Source organism: Heliconius melpomene, chromosome 13, assembly GCF_056956725.1.
Source record: "Heliconius melpomene rosina isolate 202511_hmr_F chromosome 13, ASM5695672v1, whole genome shotgun sequence".
In the NCBI taxonomy this organism is placed as follows: Eukaryota; Metazoa; Arthropoda; class Insecta; order Lepidoptera; family Nymphalidae; genus Heliconius; species Heliconius melpomene.
Genome location: NC_140401.1, coordinates 5339270 through 5356977, shown reverse-complemented (window position 1 = coordinate 5356977; position 17708 = coordinate 5339270). Strand labels below are relative to the sequence as shown.

Below are 17708 nucleotides of genomic sequence, written 5' to 3'. Positions count from 1 at the left end.
TTTCAGCTTCACGCTGTAGCTGGTTACAGGAAGCCTAGTGTTAAGACACTTCACTCCCCACTTTCCGCTGAATTCTGGAGGCATTTCGTGTTGAGTGGTGGAACTCAACACTGCGCTTTGCCTCAACACCGGAGCGAAGAAATGAATTAAATATTTCATTTCCTCGAGTGGGGATTGAACCCACAACCAGCCGCTTTTACAGTCATACATATACATATATCAGTATTTAAAAGAAGAAACGTATTTTATTAAAAACTCTAATTTCAATTGTTATAGAGTGCAGTGTGTGCGCGGCCGCAGCGGCAGCAGCTGCAGCGGCTGTAGCATGGAATACATCACAAGTTACACTTGACCCAGAATCGAGAAAGTCTTCACCACTCCACATACCAAATGGTGGAACTGTCAACGGTGATGTAACTTACAACAAAACCTGTAAGTTTTAAAAAAATATATATTTAAATGTTTCTTATGTATTTTTAAAGTTGAGAAAAGATAAATATTTAGACGTAATTTTCTATTTCTTACTAGCAAAATAAAATATAAGATTTAGTAACTCCACTGTTTGTTTGTCTTTTGAAATAAGGAACCAATATGCATTAATATAAATACTTAACATTAATTAATATGTGTACTTCAAAACATAACATAAAACGATTAATGTTATATAACGATTAACGTATTAATGGCTGAGATTGTAGTAAGTATGTTATTTTTCTTGATTTTATATAAATAGACAAAAACATTTCTTATATATTTATATATTAGGGAAATAATAGTTATGAGCAGGTAGGTGGTGAATGTAATTTTTTTTTCAAGTAAATCATTTTTTTTTAAAGTATGTTAAAATGCTTACTTAATTTTTATACTACATTTTCATATTTTTAATTTATTAAATAAAATATAAAATAATATAAAAATTTCTCTATATACCAAAAAATAAATCTTTGATTATCACATTATAATCAAAAAATAAATGATTTTCGCTAATTTTACTACGTATAAGGCACAACAAATATCTTAAAGTTGATTTAATAAATTTAATTATTGAAAATATTCAAAAATACCAAATAATAGAAATATTTAGAAGTATTATTATTAAGCCATCTAGTTAACAACCAAAGACCAGCGGTTACACGATGCTGTCCATCCTTAGCAGTGTAGGCAGAAGGAACATAGTGTTAACACATAAACAAAATATTCAATATTTCATTTCTTCGAATGGGAATTGAACCCACAACCTGTCGCGTTTACTGTCACACTTTACGCCCCCGTACCATGACTGGCCCTTATAATAGTATATCTATTTTTTTCTATTCTGTCACGTGGCGGGATACTCAGAACTTGGGAATCTAGTGTTAAGATACTTCGTCCACAATAGGCCATTCCTGTTCCTCATTTTCCGTCGAATTCTGAATGCATTTCGTGTTAAGTGGTGGAAAATGAGCGGCTTGTTAGGTTAGGGTCTAAGGGTTTAAGATGCCCTTTGCACTGTCCTTCTTCTGTGCCAATCAAGGATCCTCTTTCTATCAAAATTGATCCATATTTGAATGAATCTATAAGAGCTGCCTTTGAACTGCGTTCTACAAATGAATTAATGACAGGTCTTAGATCTATTAAATATCTAATACTAAAAGATCTTTTAGGATAGTATAAATAGTTTTAGCTATCATACCTTTCGTTCCTACAAATAAAAAATATCTATATAAAATTCACTATAAACCTTTTCCTAATCAGTTCCTTGGTGTCCACTATAAGAGTCCAATCAGAAGTTGAATCAAAAATAGAGAAAGAAAGAGAGAAATTTTCTGTGTGTTATTTGACGAGGCTTCTTTCACAAACTCTATGGGTTTGTTGGTTGTTATGTTTCTCTATATTCTTAATAGTCAAAAATAATTTACTTCTCGTATAAAATGAATATCTATCTATCTAATATCTCTTAGAGAGTGGTTACACTCTCTAAGAGAACTCTATATCCTACCAACAAGTTTTTACATATGTAGCAAGACTTTTCCATGGCTTTATCAAGGTGTTGACTAACTTAAGGTGTTATATACATAAATATCTCTTGTATATTAGACGCGCCGCCAGGGTTTTATATCAAATGCTGTAAACTTTCAATTTTCTTACATTAACAGGAAATGTTCATCTTGCAGAACCGCCTCTACCAGGATATTATATTTATTTCTTATAAATTTAAGTATAGTCCCGAGGCTTCTTCTTTAAATCTTCGTTTTTTAATATCAACAGATATCGTTCTTTATGTTTCATATATATTTAAGGCATAATGCTTTTTATAGAGAGAACAGCAAGAGTTTTATATCAATTATAAAAACATATATTATTTAACAAAATATATTTACTTTCGAAGTGAATAAGTATGTGTATGTATACTATAGACGAATATATTTTAAACAAACTACCTACTTATTTGTTAAAATAGGTACCACCCATTTTACTCTTTGGGGTGCCGCCCTATCTTATTAGAATTGAGGGTTCTCTTGTTTCATAATGATAAGCTTTTACTATAAAAAGTTTTTCGTTTTATTCAAAGATGGCACTGCTAACGGTGACGGTGCTGTCATCTATAAAGCGAAGAAAGAGCTTTTATGAAAATAAGCTACGTGCATAATGTAAATCGTTCTGTTAAATGGTGATAGATGTCACTTGACTACATATTTAATATATATACGTATCTAAATATATATAGGAAATAATATTTTAATATTTTTTTATTATTTTAAATAGATATAGTGGTAGTGTAGTATTTTTGATTCAGCGTTATAAATTTATCAAAAGGTCACTATGAGTCAATACTGGCAGCGTAGTTCTAAGTATTGTGAAATGAGTCACGTTTTTTATGCGTAAATTGTTAAGTGTAATCAATAAGTAGATCTAATATTAAGTAATAACTAAATACGTCCCGAATAATCTCCGTAACTTTTTATTATATGTAGGTTCGTATATAAGCAGTTAGCTTTATCATCAAAAGCTCTAGATCTTAAATGTTGCTTTGTTAAAATAATTTTATAAAAAATATAGTATAAAAACTTAATATAGGTTACTTCTAATAATAAATTCAATTCAATTGTTTTTTTACTTTTTTTCTAAAAAAAAACTTTTTAACTCTATCTACTATTTACTTTACTCTGTCTACTATTTCATTTATAATTAAGCTTTCGTCATTTCGAAAATTTAAAAACTAATCTAAACTCTATTATTTTTTATTTCCATTCAAAAATGGAATCAAGTAGGACTTATTTGTAACCATCATTGATGTTTGCATATTAGATTTTCAATAGTATTTCAGTAGGTAATTAGACAAGGATTTGGATTTGGAAAATAATTTATACAATTAGCTTTAAATGAATTCCACCATAGAAAATAAAATAGTAAGTCGAAGGGGAAGTTATGTAAAATTGAATAAAATAATCTGGATCTAATTTAATTCACAATATGCATATTAAAAAATAATATAGGTAACTAGCAGCAACGTTTACAGGGGTGAAAAGTAAAGAGAAAGTAAATGTGACAATCAGTCGGGTTTTATTATTTTCGAAACTTGTCTTTCTAGTGTACATTCTATTGTCGGACAATTTTGGTGTACAACCATTCAAGGATTAGATGGATGACAATGGGCCAACAGGCAAGTTCGTCACCGTTTGACAAGTTAGCGAAGGGGACTTCCTTGACCATTTGAAGAGAAAAGCTCTCGTTTTTAAATTTCACACATCAATTGAATAAAATTAGCGATAACTAAAAATCTTCAACTACTTTTTCTTATAGTGTTTTGATTTATTATAAATATATATATATATATATATATATATATATATATATATATATATATATATATATATATATATATATATATTGTTATAAAAATCAAATAAATATAAATTTTCATTTAATGCTTTTCTCTATCTTTAGGGTAGAGTACCTCAAAAGGAAAACACGGAATCCTTATACGATCACTTGTTTTCCGTCTGTATGTCTGTCAAGATTGTTCTATTATTATTATGGATATTGTGTGAAGGTATCGAACTGAAATTCATATAAAAGTTTCTTCAAGTCTATAGCACCTGGAACACAGAAAAAATGTAGCTTGTAAGTCAATATAATCTAAAGATACGGGCATTTGTGTATCATTTTGTGTGAATTATGCCGTATAATAAATACTTTGGGAGGATCTACATTATGAAATTTGGCAGGAAGTGAGAGCTTAATTTATAAATATAGGAAACGATCTCAAAAATGAAAAGTGTATCTATATATATGATGAATAATATAAATAATATTTAAATTTTAATGAATAAAAATTCTACAATTATTAAACTAATTGTTTTTAAATAAAATAAGATACAAGAAATAGTTTGCATAAGAAAAAGTAATGACAGAGGCGGCATTTGTTATTATATGAATGGTGGCTCGTTCCCTTTCTTAATGGTAGTGCGTTCTCTACACTTAGGCCCTACAGTGTACACCTCGTCAACAAGTGACACATTTCGTATTGGGGTAAAGCAGCCGGCGCTTTCGGGCGGCGCGCACGTTCCGTTAGCTTCTCTATTTTAAAAACTACTTATTTGACTATATCCGGGAAGGGACGGACCACATCACCGTGCGTCGTCGACTCCTCACCACTGCCACTCGTTTTCGATGCAGTCGACCTGCGTACGCGCTGCTGGCCGCTACGCGCGCACGCGCGTCCTCCCTCGTGCATTCAGTCAATTTTGATACTTGATAACTTAAATTTGTATCTGTAAAAAACTATAAAAGTCCAATGAACTGCAGCTAAAAGTGCCTTTACGTTACGCGGAGGATGGATGTTACGCAGAGGTGATAGAGGTGATAACAGTGGTGCAAGTTGAGATATTTTAGTTAACATGAACGGGAGGGAAGGCGGAAATGCAGTTCCGTCTTCGAGTAAGTATACACACTTTTATTTTGTTTATAATACTTTTAAAATTTGTTATTTTATTTTTTGTTTTTATATATTTTTTTTAATTTATTTGTTATCTAACTGAGCACGTGTTTACAAGATTTGTAGACGTATAATTCATTTCATAGATTGGAACTTTTGGCCTTATCGAGCGGATGTGTGACTCGCAGGGCCTGGGAAGCCAATCATAGAAATTGTTTACAACATCATTGAAATTATACGAATTGAGGTTAATAGCCTTGTTCATTGATGTCGCACATATGCGTGCCATGTTTACTTCGATTCACGTTCGTCAACAACAACATTTGTCTAATTATAAGTGCGTGGTAATTAATACATATTTTGAATGATGTTTATCTTTCGAACTCTTTCAAAATTTTCAATATCAAATAAATTTGATTTAAAATTGATAGAAAACTGATATGTTAACACACTCTTGAGTATTTGGGGTATTTAAATTACTTTGCGTTTTTTTTCAACAGTGACTAACCTATGCTAAAATAAGTGAAGTATCTACCATTTCGAAAAAGCAACTTAAATCTGAAACTTAAATCTCTTTACTAGGCAAGTTACGCATCATGCCGTAAATTGTTTACTATAGTCGTACAAACCATACGATTCCATTTAAGTTACTCGCGGGCGTAGCGCATGCTTTAGAGAAATATTCATCATTTCGAACTTTATCCTTTTAGTTATAGAGTTTATATTAAAGTTATGTCTAAAACGTTTTCTTTTAATTTGTGAGAGTTACAGAAGCTGGTGAGCGTTTTAGACCGACTGCATTTTCGAAGGACTGTAATCTCTATACCCCACCATTCCTCAACTACGTGTTTTTGTCGTTGACATACCAAACGCATAGGGAAGAGCGGCGTGTCGATATGTTTACGTCGATTCGAGTTTGTTGATGCAATATTCAAGGTTTGGAAGTCCCCTATTGCGTCATGGAGTACGGGTATCATTGAATTTCAATGAACTATCGTAACACTTTGGTCACAAACCTAGTAAATACATGTAAGCCGCGAGCGCGTTATTTCCAAAAGAAATTGTTATTCACAGAGTGGTAGAAGAAATACCTAATCGGAATTTTTAGAAAGTCGATGTTAAATAACGCTACGTCCCTACGGCAGGGTCCGAACCCGTAACCAGTCAATTAAGTCTGAATGGTGGTACATTTAGCTGTCTCTTTCACTCTTAGCTAGAGTTCCCGAACGCAAGCGCCACTTGACAATGATTCATGTTTAAATTCCATACCTGCGATTGATAACAGCAAAAAAGCAGTGAATGGCGCAGTATTCTTAAGAAATACTTACTTAGACTAAGAGTTTTGGTATGTAAACGATGTTACGGCTAAATAACAACGAGCACTAAAAGAATTTCTCTCGGGAATTTCCAATAATGTAATATTTTAAATTATGTATAAACATACAAATAAATGGGAACCATAAAATAACGGAATACTAAACTATGTGCATTTCTATTTAAATAAATTCTTATTCAATGCATGTCAATCGAGACCGCTACGACTCGTTTTCGTTTATACTTTATAGTTATTTAAAATACTTATGCGTAATACTTTATTTGATCCGCGCCGCCCTAACGCGTAATTATAGCCAAATATTTCAACCGGAAATAAATATTAAATTAGGCTGGCTTAGTGTTTTAATTGTTTATAGCAATTACAGGGAATCTAACAATTCGCATAAAGTAGGTATAATATAATAAATAGCTGTTAGATCTTGTTTACTTATATTTTGATATACGTACACATATTTTTTATATAATTGAATTGGGTATTTGTACCCTATTCAGTTATACAAAAAATCATTCAAATCAATTTCAAAAATCATTAGAAGTAGCAGAAAATATATTTTTGACATTTTTTTATTCTATTGTCAATTTTTTATAATTTTAAAAAGATTTCATCATTAACTTTATCATTATCGCCGGACTGTTTAACGAATTTGTAAGTTTCGATTACTTATGCGTATAATTATAATAGTTTATGGAATTATTTGTCATCAATGACTCAGAAATGATGCCAAATCAGTGTTCATTAAAAAATACAAAACTATACATTACTTCTATGGTTTTACTGAAGTAATAAATTCAAGTCATAGTAGCGCCTAAATAGCAGTAAAATATGTGGATCCCTTTCTCTATTTTAAAATAAAGTAGCTTAAATTAACTCGCACTCGAAGCAGTTTAAGGTAATCTCTTTAGGAACTAACAATAAGACAAGAATGTCAAGAATCAAGACATCTTCCCCGTGTTTCGTAGATATTGCACGAATTTTTCACATATCTTTCTAAAGTTATTTTTATTTAAAGAAATGCATAGTATTTTTCTATACGGCTGAATTAAAAATCTTAGAACAATAATATGACTTGAAGAATATTTTTGAGAAGCTTATTTCGAACGTACGAATTGAAAATAAAGTGTAATATTATAAATAAAAAAACGACTTGACAGAATGTGATATGTTGGCATTAAGAAGTCTGAAAATGAAACTAGTAAATATTTTATCTCCAAATATTTGAGGGCACTGTCTAATGGAATGCAATCAAAAGTTAAGCAGGCATATGAAGTTTGAAATTCCTAAGTGTATGTTTTAGTGGTAGGGCGTAGATGCGGGCGGGCGGAGTGGGGCGGTGGGGGGCGCGCGGGGGGTCGGTCGGGCGTCGACTCGCGCGCACCGCACTGAGTAAACACAGCAGATACACGGCTCGGATGCGCCGCACAGTGGGACGGAATGACCCGCTTCGTGTCAAAAATCCGTAACTCATTCAGTTTTCATCGCAAAGTGTTGAAATTTTGCATATATATACTTGAATATATTTGCTATCAATGACATAAAATAGATATTAATAAAAGTCATGAGTTATTTAATAAAAAAATATCAAAGTTAGAAATTTCCATAAATAAGAGCATATTAAGATGTTTAAAAATTATTATTATTTTTAAATCATTAAAAGTAACTTAAGTATACTGAATCTAGGCTGTTAAACAAAAAACTGATGTATCATATGTAATATAAAAATATTTTTTATAAAAATAGTGACGTAAATAAGGAATTTATTCTGTGATTTGCAGTTCTTTAGCTTCGTCAAACAGTTCGTTAGATACTTTTGTAATCCTTATTTCTTGCTTCCTGAGCGTCTTCAGAAAGTTGCCCAATAGGAAGAATCGCATAGTACTGTATAATTTGAGCTCCATGTATAAGAATTTTATGCACCGAAGGAGGCATGTAATACTTGTTACATTTGTTAACATACAATTGGGCAATTCGATCAATATACACTTATGTATTAATTTTTCGACATTTACGGCAGGTCCTGATGACATAGTGTGAAGAATTATATAAAAAAAATTTTTTAATGTTGTTCATTATAGTTTGTACGTCTGATGACAATAAATTGAAGTTCTCCTTTTAAAAGTTTTCTATTTCAGAAGTATTTCTCCCCTCAATTATAAAAGTGCATAAGTTACGTCTACCTCAAACGAATTCACTCATGTTGCACAAAATATATGTATATCTTTTAATAAGTTAACAGTATTAGAAACAATGCGGAAAAGTCCGGTTACTCTAATGAAAGCAACTAGTTATAATTGGTCTTTTTATACTTGTCCAGAAAAGTGTTTTGTGCAAAACCATATCAAATTAATTAAATATTTTATTTTGTATTCACATAATATTGATTATTCACATAAAAAATTATAATTTTGTCATGTTCGTAGTTGGAATGACCACAATAAATGTTATATTTCAAAACAAATATGCTCTTTCAAAAATAGACATATTATTATTTTCCATGTTAAAAAAAACATTCTGATAGTTTTTTTCTACTTAAAGAACAAAAAAGAACTAAATAGGACGCCAATTATTTAAAATAAAAGCAGTATTCATGAAATATCAAAAATTGACATTTTACTACATTTTGGTTTTTTTGCTCTAAATCAAAATGGCGCAAATATGCGCAAAATTTTATTCTTTCCCCTAATTCTTGAATAGTTTTTGTATACATACATATAGTTTTCTCGGCAGCGGCAGCCAGCGGCAACAATGAAAACTCCAATTGAAATTATGAAAATGTTAAATTATAACAGTTCTAAAAATTTTAAGATATCTTTTTAAATATAGGTTTTTATTATACACTAATTATATTTTCTTAAAAAAAAAACAATGAGCTTTATAAAAATGTATAACATAAATATAGTTACTATAGAAATTTATTAAGAAACTAACGCTTAAATATCGCTATATGCAGTATGGAAAATAGGGAAATATCGAAGTGTATTGTTTGAAGGTCATTTTGGATACTTTAAACTGCTATCAAAAATAAAAATCTTGTTGTGTTGAAAAGATTCTAGTATAAAGAACAATCAACAGAACTTTGAAATTACGACTTTTGTTTCGACCATTTTTGGCACGCTTTTATAGAAAGCGTCCCATAGTGCGCCGGCGCGCCGCTACCGCCGCCTGCACTTGTCCTATATTCACAATGAGGGGGATAAAAATACTTTACTATTTTGTTTTGTTAAAGCTAATCTCTCTGCTTTCGTAAAAAATATATAAGAAAGTAAAAAATATATATGTCCGAAATTGTTCTGTTGTAACAAAAGGAATCAAACACTTTAATGTTTTTTTACGTAAAGTTTTGTAATCAAATACAATGCTGGGGTATTTTATATTAGTTCGTTGGAAACATAAAAATAATAAATAAACATATTAATTATCAATATAGTTCACGTATTTTCACGATGAACATACATTATATATCTATATGTTAATATATTGCATGGATAAATTCCAACGTCTCTACTGTTTTCTATTTCTAAAACTTTTATATTATACAGAACTATGCTTAACTATTATAAAGGGATGAATGTACTCATAGCTTTTATTATACACTTAAATAGAGACCAACATAATTATTAGAGGAAGCATGTCAATCCCTTTTGTATGAACATACCACTTCTCTTTATTTCGGAATGTTTTGAACAAATATTACTCCTTTGAGTCTATTACGTTAATACGAGAGTAGCGAGTAAGTGTGCTTTGTATGTACATACATCTCATCTCTCTCTTTAATGATTTTTTTTAGTAACACAATCTTACACATTTTTACATAGATAATTAAAAAAAATATTAAATTACAATTACCATTTTAATAAAAGTAGGAGGGATCAACACTGAAAAACTTATTTAATATAATTTTCCCTTCAACAATTTCAAAGTATAAAATCGACTTAAATATTTATTATTTATAGTCTTCAGGTAAAACTTTGTTTATAAATAATACCTACTATAACATACAAAAAATCTGAATCTAAAAAGGCAATATATTTAATTTATAGAAAACGGTATATCGCTAACATTTAATAATTATACAATATAAAAAGCTCATCTGAGAATAAGTAACGAATGAAAGAAAGTTAATATCGGAAGGCAGCTGTAAAACTCAAATGTTCATACTAAATTTTTATGTCTATATTAACTATAAAATATATTCTTCAATGCAAAGCTCATAGTAAATACAGCGCGTGTGTATTTTATTATCTAGCACAAGTACTCCAACATATTAAATTATAATCGTTTGTAGTAATAAAAAAAGCAATTTAAAATAAACATACAAAAAATAATATGACGAAATAGCCAAATGAATAAAACATTTAAACTTTCTCATTAACACAGTATAGGGAATAATAAATATTGACTATCTGTTGGTGTGCGTTTGATTCTCGACAAGACATTGGGGGGCGAGGTGAGGTGAGGCTAAGGCAAGGTGCAGTGACGGCAATGAATGAAGAGGTACCAGAAACGCAACCTAAATACCGCGCATTCCTCAAGTCCCCGTCGCCGTCGTCACAGCCACGTGTGTTGCCGCTTTTACCTACCGCCGCTACAGCCCGAAATAATATAGCTTACCCTACCATCTTCCGTACACGCGGTACACGCGGTACAATTAGCGAATAGACAAATGTATTTGTAAGCTCGATTATATCGATTATTATATAAATTTTAATAAAACTAAATTTTAAATGTTTTGATACACTTTTCACCTCATTCCGGTTTTTTTGATATTTTTTTCGGATTTTTTTAGAAATTATTAATTAAGCCTTTAAATAATAGTATACATATTTCGATCATCGAATGTCCTAAGTTTTTTTTTATGATTATGTATCTAAAATTTAATACAACTTTTTCATATTATATTGTAGTTACTAAAATATTAGTCATATATGTAATTATGTAGGTATAATCGTTGATATTTGTCATATATTTTTAGCAGAATTCATTTGGTAAAAATTTACTTCCGGAAATAGTTATATTAGTCATTTGGTTTTAAAATTCACAGAACAACAATTTTATTTTTAGACATTCAATAATTCATCATAAAGTTCATATAGTATTTATTTAAAAATGCGTATCTGTAATCCTTTAAAAATGAGGTCTTCAACCTTAACAAGCATAGTGATATCAACGCATAAAAAGAAGAGTTCATTCTTCCATTCGGTTCCCACGTTATTTTTTGTTAAGGAGCCGATAAGGGGAATAGTATACCCTTTCTTAGTCCTGTAAATGATCGTGGGCCCTTATTTATTGCTAATAGATTTCCAAACGGTGAAATATCTAAATATGTGTGCTTTTAAGGAGGGGACGACTAGTCCGATGTACTGTTTTAAAATTCAATTACAACTTTCTCCAAGTTCCTTCAGGTGGCTTTAATTAATTAATGTTTTACAAAATAAAGTAGATAAGCCCGCGATAAACATGGAAAATGCAATCGTTATGCCCCATTATATATGCATGTGTTGCCCTACTTTACTAATTGCTTATCAGTTATTACATTATTACGATATTTAGTACAAACGTTACTAGTAAATAGTACTGTTTAGGTAATTAAGAGAATGCTTTTTGGATATATTTCTTTTCAGGTGTTTGTAATATATTAGAGTTTGAAATAAAATAATTCAAAAGTGCTGTTTAAAATAAAAAAAAAAAAGTTATGTTCTGTTATTGCCTATTGTAATAGATTTACCTGTAAATCTCATAAAATTTTTTTTTAGGTGCGGGGAGCGCGAGTGGAAGCGGCGTGATAGGCGTGACACGGCGAGGTCGCTGCAAGTGGTTTAATGTGGCCAAAGGTTGGGGATTTGTCACCCCCGATGATGGTGGCCAAGATGTCTTCGTTCACCAGGTTGAACTATTTATATTTAAGCCTTGAAAACTTATAGAATAATTAGTAAAAACTAACTGAGAAAATAATTATAATAATGTATTGTATATACATAAATGATTATTTCATAAAATTTTTATTAATCGGATAAATTTATAAATTTGAACTTCATAATATCACATTTCATTGCAGTATTGAAAAAATTCTATGATTTTATATAAATATAACCATTGAGAAAACATTCTACGTATCTAGCGAGTGAACTGATATCGGGCTTGTTTGTTTGTTCCCCTTATCAACTCCGGATGTTTTTTTTATACATATGTGCCACCAAATTTGTACTTCGGCCCTCTGTAACACTGTTGGTGTTATTTACTATAATATATTATACCGTAGTAGCTTTAATAATTGTTAACAACAAACCAATGATTCTAGAAGCTGATGACAAACATCCAATATTGCATCTTGTAAACTATATTTAAATTACCAATTATTTTTTAGTAGGTTCCACAGTCGAAGTTATTTAAGTATTGTATTACTTTATTTCAGAGTGTCATACAGATGCCTGGATTTAGATCATTGGGTGACGAAGAAATGGTAGAGTTTGAGTGCAAAGAATCGGACAAGGGGTTGGAAGCAACACGTGTTTCTGGGCCTTCTTCCGTAGACTGCCAGGGCTCACATCGACGTCCTTTGTCCAAAAAACGTTTCAGGAAGATACGGTAAAATACGTATTTAATACGGATTTTACAAATATTTAGAATAATATAGAATTTTGTATTACTTAACTACAGTAAAAAGTTAAGCAGCCTTAAATAGTAAAAAAAAAAAAAGATTTTTCATTTATTAATTTATGTATATACTATTTATTACGCTCATATCGTTTACTATGAAAAGTATTTTCTTTTTTGCATTAATTTTAAATAGTCTTATGAAATATTGGCAAATGATTATAAATATACTCTATTCATAATAGTTGTCGTTATCTATAGAATAGGTTATACGGTTAGATATCAATTATATGGATTGCATAATTTTTAGTTGTTACAATTGCGGTGAGTTTGCCAACCATATAGCTGCCAAGTGCGGCATGGGCCCACAACCAAAGAGATGCCACAATTGCAAAAGTGAGGACCATCTGATTGCTGACTGCCCAATAAAGGTATTAAATTAATATTTAAATTAAAAAAAAATGCTTTCAAACTATATCCCGCACCCAGCAAGGTTGGCAGAGGGAACCTAGTGTAAAAACACTTTATCCCCAACATTGCGCCGATTTTTTTGACGCATTGCGTTCTGAGTGGTAAAAAATATTAATAAATTAATGTTTAGTTTTTCTTTATATAGAGATTTAGTTCTAAGGCTTTTTTTGGTTATTCATATACCCAACTGCTTAAACCGTTTATCTTTAGTAACGAAGTATAAAGTTTTTTGATCGTCTTAATTAAAGTCATAATATTATTAAAAAAAAAAAAACAACAGTGAAAACTGTTAATAATCTTATTTAATATTCTTAACATATTTTTAAAAAATTGTAGGTGGAGAAGAAAAAGGATGATTCACAGTCCAAGAATTCTAACAGTTCACAGGGAAGTATTCAAGGCAGCCCCCCACAACACTAACCTGTAACATTCTTCGTTTATATTTGCAATTTTTACTTTCTAACACGGTGACAACCTTTAATTATATGTAATTAATTAATTTTAAATAATCTACCTCGTTTTTACAAAGACCAAACTTTGTGCACGTCTAAATACAAGACTGATCAGTATGTAAACCATGAAGTACAAAAATATTTTACTCTTAGATTTTATAATTTAAGTTTGCAAATGTAACGTAGTACAAATTTTATGTGTTCGAGTGTTCGATATCTATATTATTACATAAATAATATTTTATACCCAAAGTTGTGTGTGTTTGTATGATTAATTATTATTAATTTTGTTGCTATATTCTATTACAGTGGACTTAAGTTATATTTAGTTTAAACTTATTTTAAGTTAGAGTATGTTTTAAATTTATCATGTAAACGAAGTGTAACTTTATATGGCTCTTTGATACAACTGTAATATCAAAAAAAAAAAATTCCGGTACAAGCTAAAACACGTAGTAAACTTGTTTTTTTAAGGTTTCTGCGCAATATTAGTCGCATTTAGAGGACCAGCTGGGTAGTCTGTTATGAACAAAACAAGAATACATTTTATATGTAATTACAAATACCTCAATACAAAATTGTATCAATATGAAATCTTACCTGAAATGTGTATGAGGTAAATTAACAATTATCATGGGAGAGTTAAAAAGTAGAGTCAGTAGAGTGCAACTCTATGTGCCAAAGTGGAAAATGCTAATGCAATAAATTTATTATTTTAGATTTTAAACAATTATGTCAATTAAACAGCTTTGCTTATATTAATTATTTGACAAAATGTTTCGAAAAAAATATTTCTTTGTCGTAAATAAAAATTAGTACTTAAAGGAGCATGATCAAAAGTTGTGAGTCATATTTTTATCACCGCATTTTATGTAGATTTTATATTTGCCAGTTATGAAAATAGTGTAAGCCCATCGATTTTTAATATCTTTAGATTAAGATAAGTAAAGTGTTAAAACTATATTTTATTTTATGGCAAAATTGCAAGAATTTTAGTGCATTGTACTTGATATTTTTTTATTTTCTTAAAACACACGACAAAATACATAATTTATATATCAATATATCTAAGAAAAAAATATCTTCCTAAAAGTAACAGTACTACCTCATTTTATAATAATAAGAATAATAATGATAAAATATTAGTAAGTACACAAATATTAATTTTTGATTTTCTGCAATTAATTGTCAATAGTGTACCATTTATATAGAACCGTTACATAAAAATGTTTAGCAAAGTTAGAACCTAATGTGGTAGTTATATAATAGTTACTGTAATATATGAAATAGGACAAAATGTATGAATTCAAAATAAAATACGATACAATATGTGTATTCTAAAACAACAAAATTATATTAAATAACATATAAATTACATGATCATAAATACACTGTACATGTCATGTCACTATCGCAGCTTTCAAGCTTATCGTTGCCAGCGCTAATGCACAGGAAGTAAGAAAATGAAATAAATAAGATTTAAGTAGGACAGTTGCGCCACACACATGTACAAGTACAAAGAAATGTAATTAGACCGTACATGGGATTTTTATTATCATCAATGTTTACTAATTTACATATCTTTAACTCGATTTTACTCGGTGCAAAAGGAAAATAGTGAAACTGAAAGAAAGTCAGACATATTTTGGTGTTTTAAATCTAAAGCAATATTTAAAAAAAATATTTGAACTTAGGTATTACAAATACGGGTTTCTTAATTTTAGAACGTAGACATTAATGTAGTTATTTATAAGATTTTAAAGACTATTTGAAATCATCTACCTCATAATTTAACAAAATTTATAGTTTATTGATAAGTTAATATTATAATATTATACAATTTCTGAATATTATTTTCATTCTGTCATCGAATGGTAAATAATTAAAAGTTTTGTATTTCTTATGTTTAGAGTTTAATTTTTGTTTTCTTTTTTTTATTTTTCAAAGAAAAATAAAGTATAAAATGTAAGGTGGTATTTTTATTTCAACTTCGTTATGTATTTATAATGTATTGTAAATTATAATGTTGAAATTATCGTCACTTATTTGGTAACTACATGATTTTTTTAGTGATGTAGTTATTGAACTCTACGTGAAGATCTATTTCTCAATCAGACGGCCACCGAAAGAAGTTGATAGTCACTATTTTTCAGTATGGCTCAAGTATTATCTACTACAGCTTTATGGAATTTGTCTCTCGACCACAACGGATGTCTACTGTTATCAATTAGACCAAGTTATGAGAAATCTTTCAGTAAGAGAACCAAAATTATGAGTCTAATCATCCCGCACGATATCCCACGACTATATGCCACACAAATAACCATATCAAAGTTACAAGAGTTGAATTTGATAACTCTCCGTCAACCATTATATTTTTTAGGCTTTGCCGTTACTGGCTATTATTTATTTCAAAATTTCAACAATTTTTTTACTGGAAAAAAAAACAATTCCTCAAATGCTATAAAAATATCGTTTCAATAGTTTATCAACTCCAGTTAACCAGGTCTCTAGTGAAAAAATGGTAAATAAGCTACCTCTGAAATAACAAAAATGTATCGATAATATATATATTATATGGGTGCAGATTTTAATTAAAAATAAAAGATTTTATTTGCAAAAAAAAAAACAGACAAAAATCAGTGAAGAGAAGCACTCATTTAATTAAAAAATAGCCTGAAGAAGGCTAGAGTGGCTAATCACAACGGCGCGCAAATATTTTTTTAATTAGGATATAATACAACTAAAAGTGTGGTATAGAATTATGAGTACTGGTATAGAAGTATGTACAAAATATGTGTAACCTAAAATAAAATATAAAATGTTCAGGTTACACATAGTTTGTAGATTTATTAGCTTAAGTTTTGATCATATTTGAGCATATTATAGATTCATATAACTGTGAGGAGATCGTCATTCGTCACAGTCCTTGGGGAGCGCGGAGGCGGCCGACGGCAAGAGATGTCACGTTTTTAGGGAAGCTGGGAGAAGACGGGCGCCCGAGGATGCAGCAGTGCGGGGCTCCGTCCGGGGCGCCCCCGCCGTCCACCACCCGCCGTCCCCGCTTCCCCCGCCGCCCCGCGCCCCTCGCTGACGTAACGCTGCCGTGTCCGCCCGCCCTAGTGTGTGCCGCGCCGCGCTCCGACCGACCGGGCATCACTCACGCGCCCACCAATCTTTAGTGCAAATCATTTGACGTTTCATTTTCTGGACATCAGATTCGGTATCGAGCTCTGTTACAAGGTGGATAACGAGACTGTGCACGTGCTCGTGTGCTTTCCCTTACCTTAGGATCACATTAACCCTCTTACCGGATGCATCGATATCATTCCTCAATAAGTTCTCGTTAACAGCGTTGCAAAACCTCCTTTTCAGCGCCGTTTAGAGTCTTAGCATATCGATTAATGTTTTTAGGTTTCGGTTAATAAATAATTATATGAATAGAAAATTTAACTTAAAGGTAAAAAAAAACAAGCCCACTTAAGATATATCTGTCAGGAAGGAAAGTGGCCATAGTCGGCTTGAACAATTTGAGATACCATCGCATCAGCAGCGTAGACTATTCCTCTTAACAGACCTATCAGCCAATAATGCTATTATTTTGATTTAAATTTCTGATTGAATTACGTTTTGTAGCGTTGTAGCGTAATAGATCTATGTATGTAGCAGTTTATGTAATAGAGAATAGAGCGAGGCTAAACCATACTTCCCGATGTTTAATATAATACAGAATTGCTTGTAAACTAATAACTTGCTTCAGATTACGTCTTAATAATCCGACTGGTGCAGATATATCTTAAATACTTGTAAATCGACATGCAATGTGTATGTAGACGGTGGATGATTTCTAAAAAATATAAATTTGGACAATAATATTGGCATTAATGCTCTTATGGTAAGTCACTTGTCAGACCCAGATGTAGGTAGTTTACGACAGCGC

At 30.7% G+C, this 17708-nt stretch overlaps 1 protein-coding gene across 1 annotated transcript; it reads left to right on the top strand.

The window, feature by feature from the left end:
• The first annotated feature begins 4534 nt into the window (after nt 1-4534).
• Nucleotides 4535-15737, top strand: lin-28 (protein lin-28 homolog). The gene is made up of 5 exons (XM_085196152.1): nt 4535-4920; nt 12005-12135; nt 12664-12836; nt 13156-13276; nt 13653-15737. Exons 1-5 carry the CDS (start codon nt 4881-4883, stop codon nt 13734-13736), a joined length of 549 nt encoding a protein of 182 aa, XP_085052278.1. The 5' UTR covers nt 4535-4880; the 3' UTR covers nt 13737-15737.
• Nucleotides 15738-17708: the final 1971 nt, after the last annotated feature.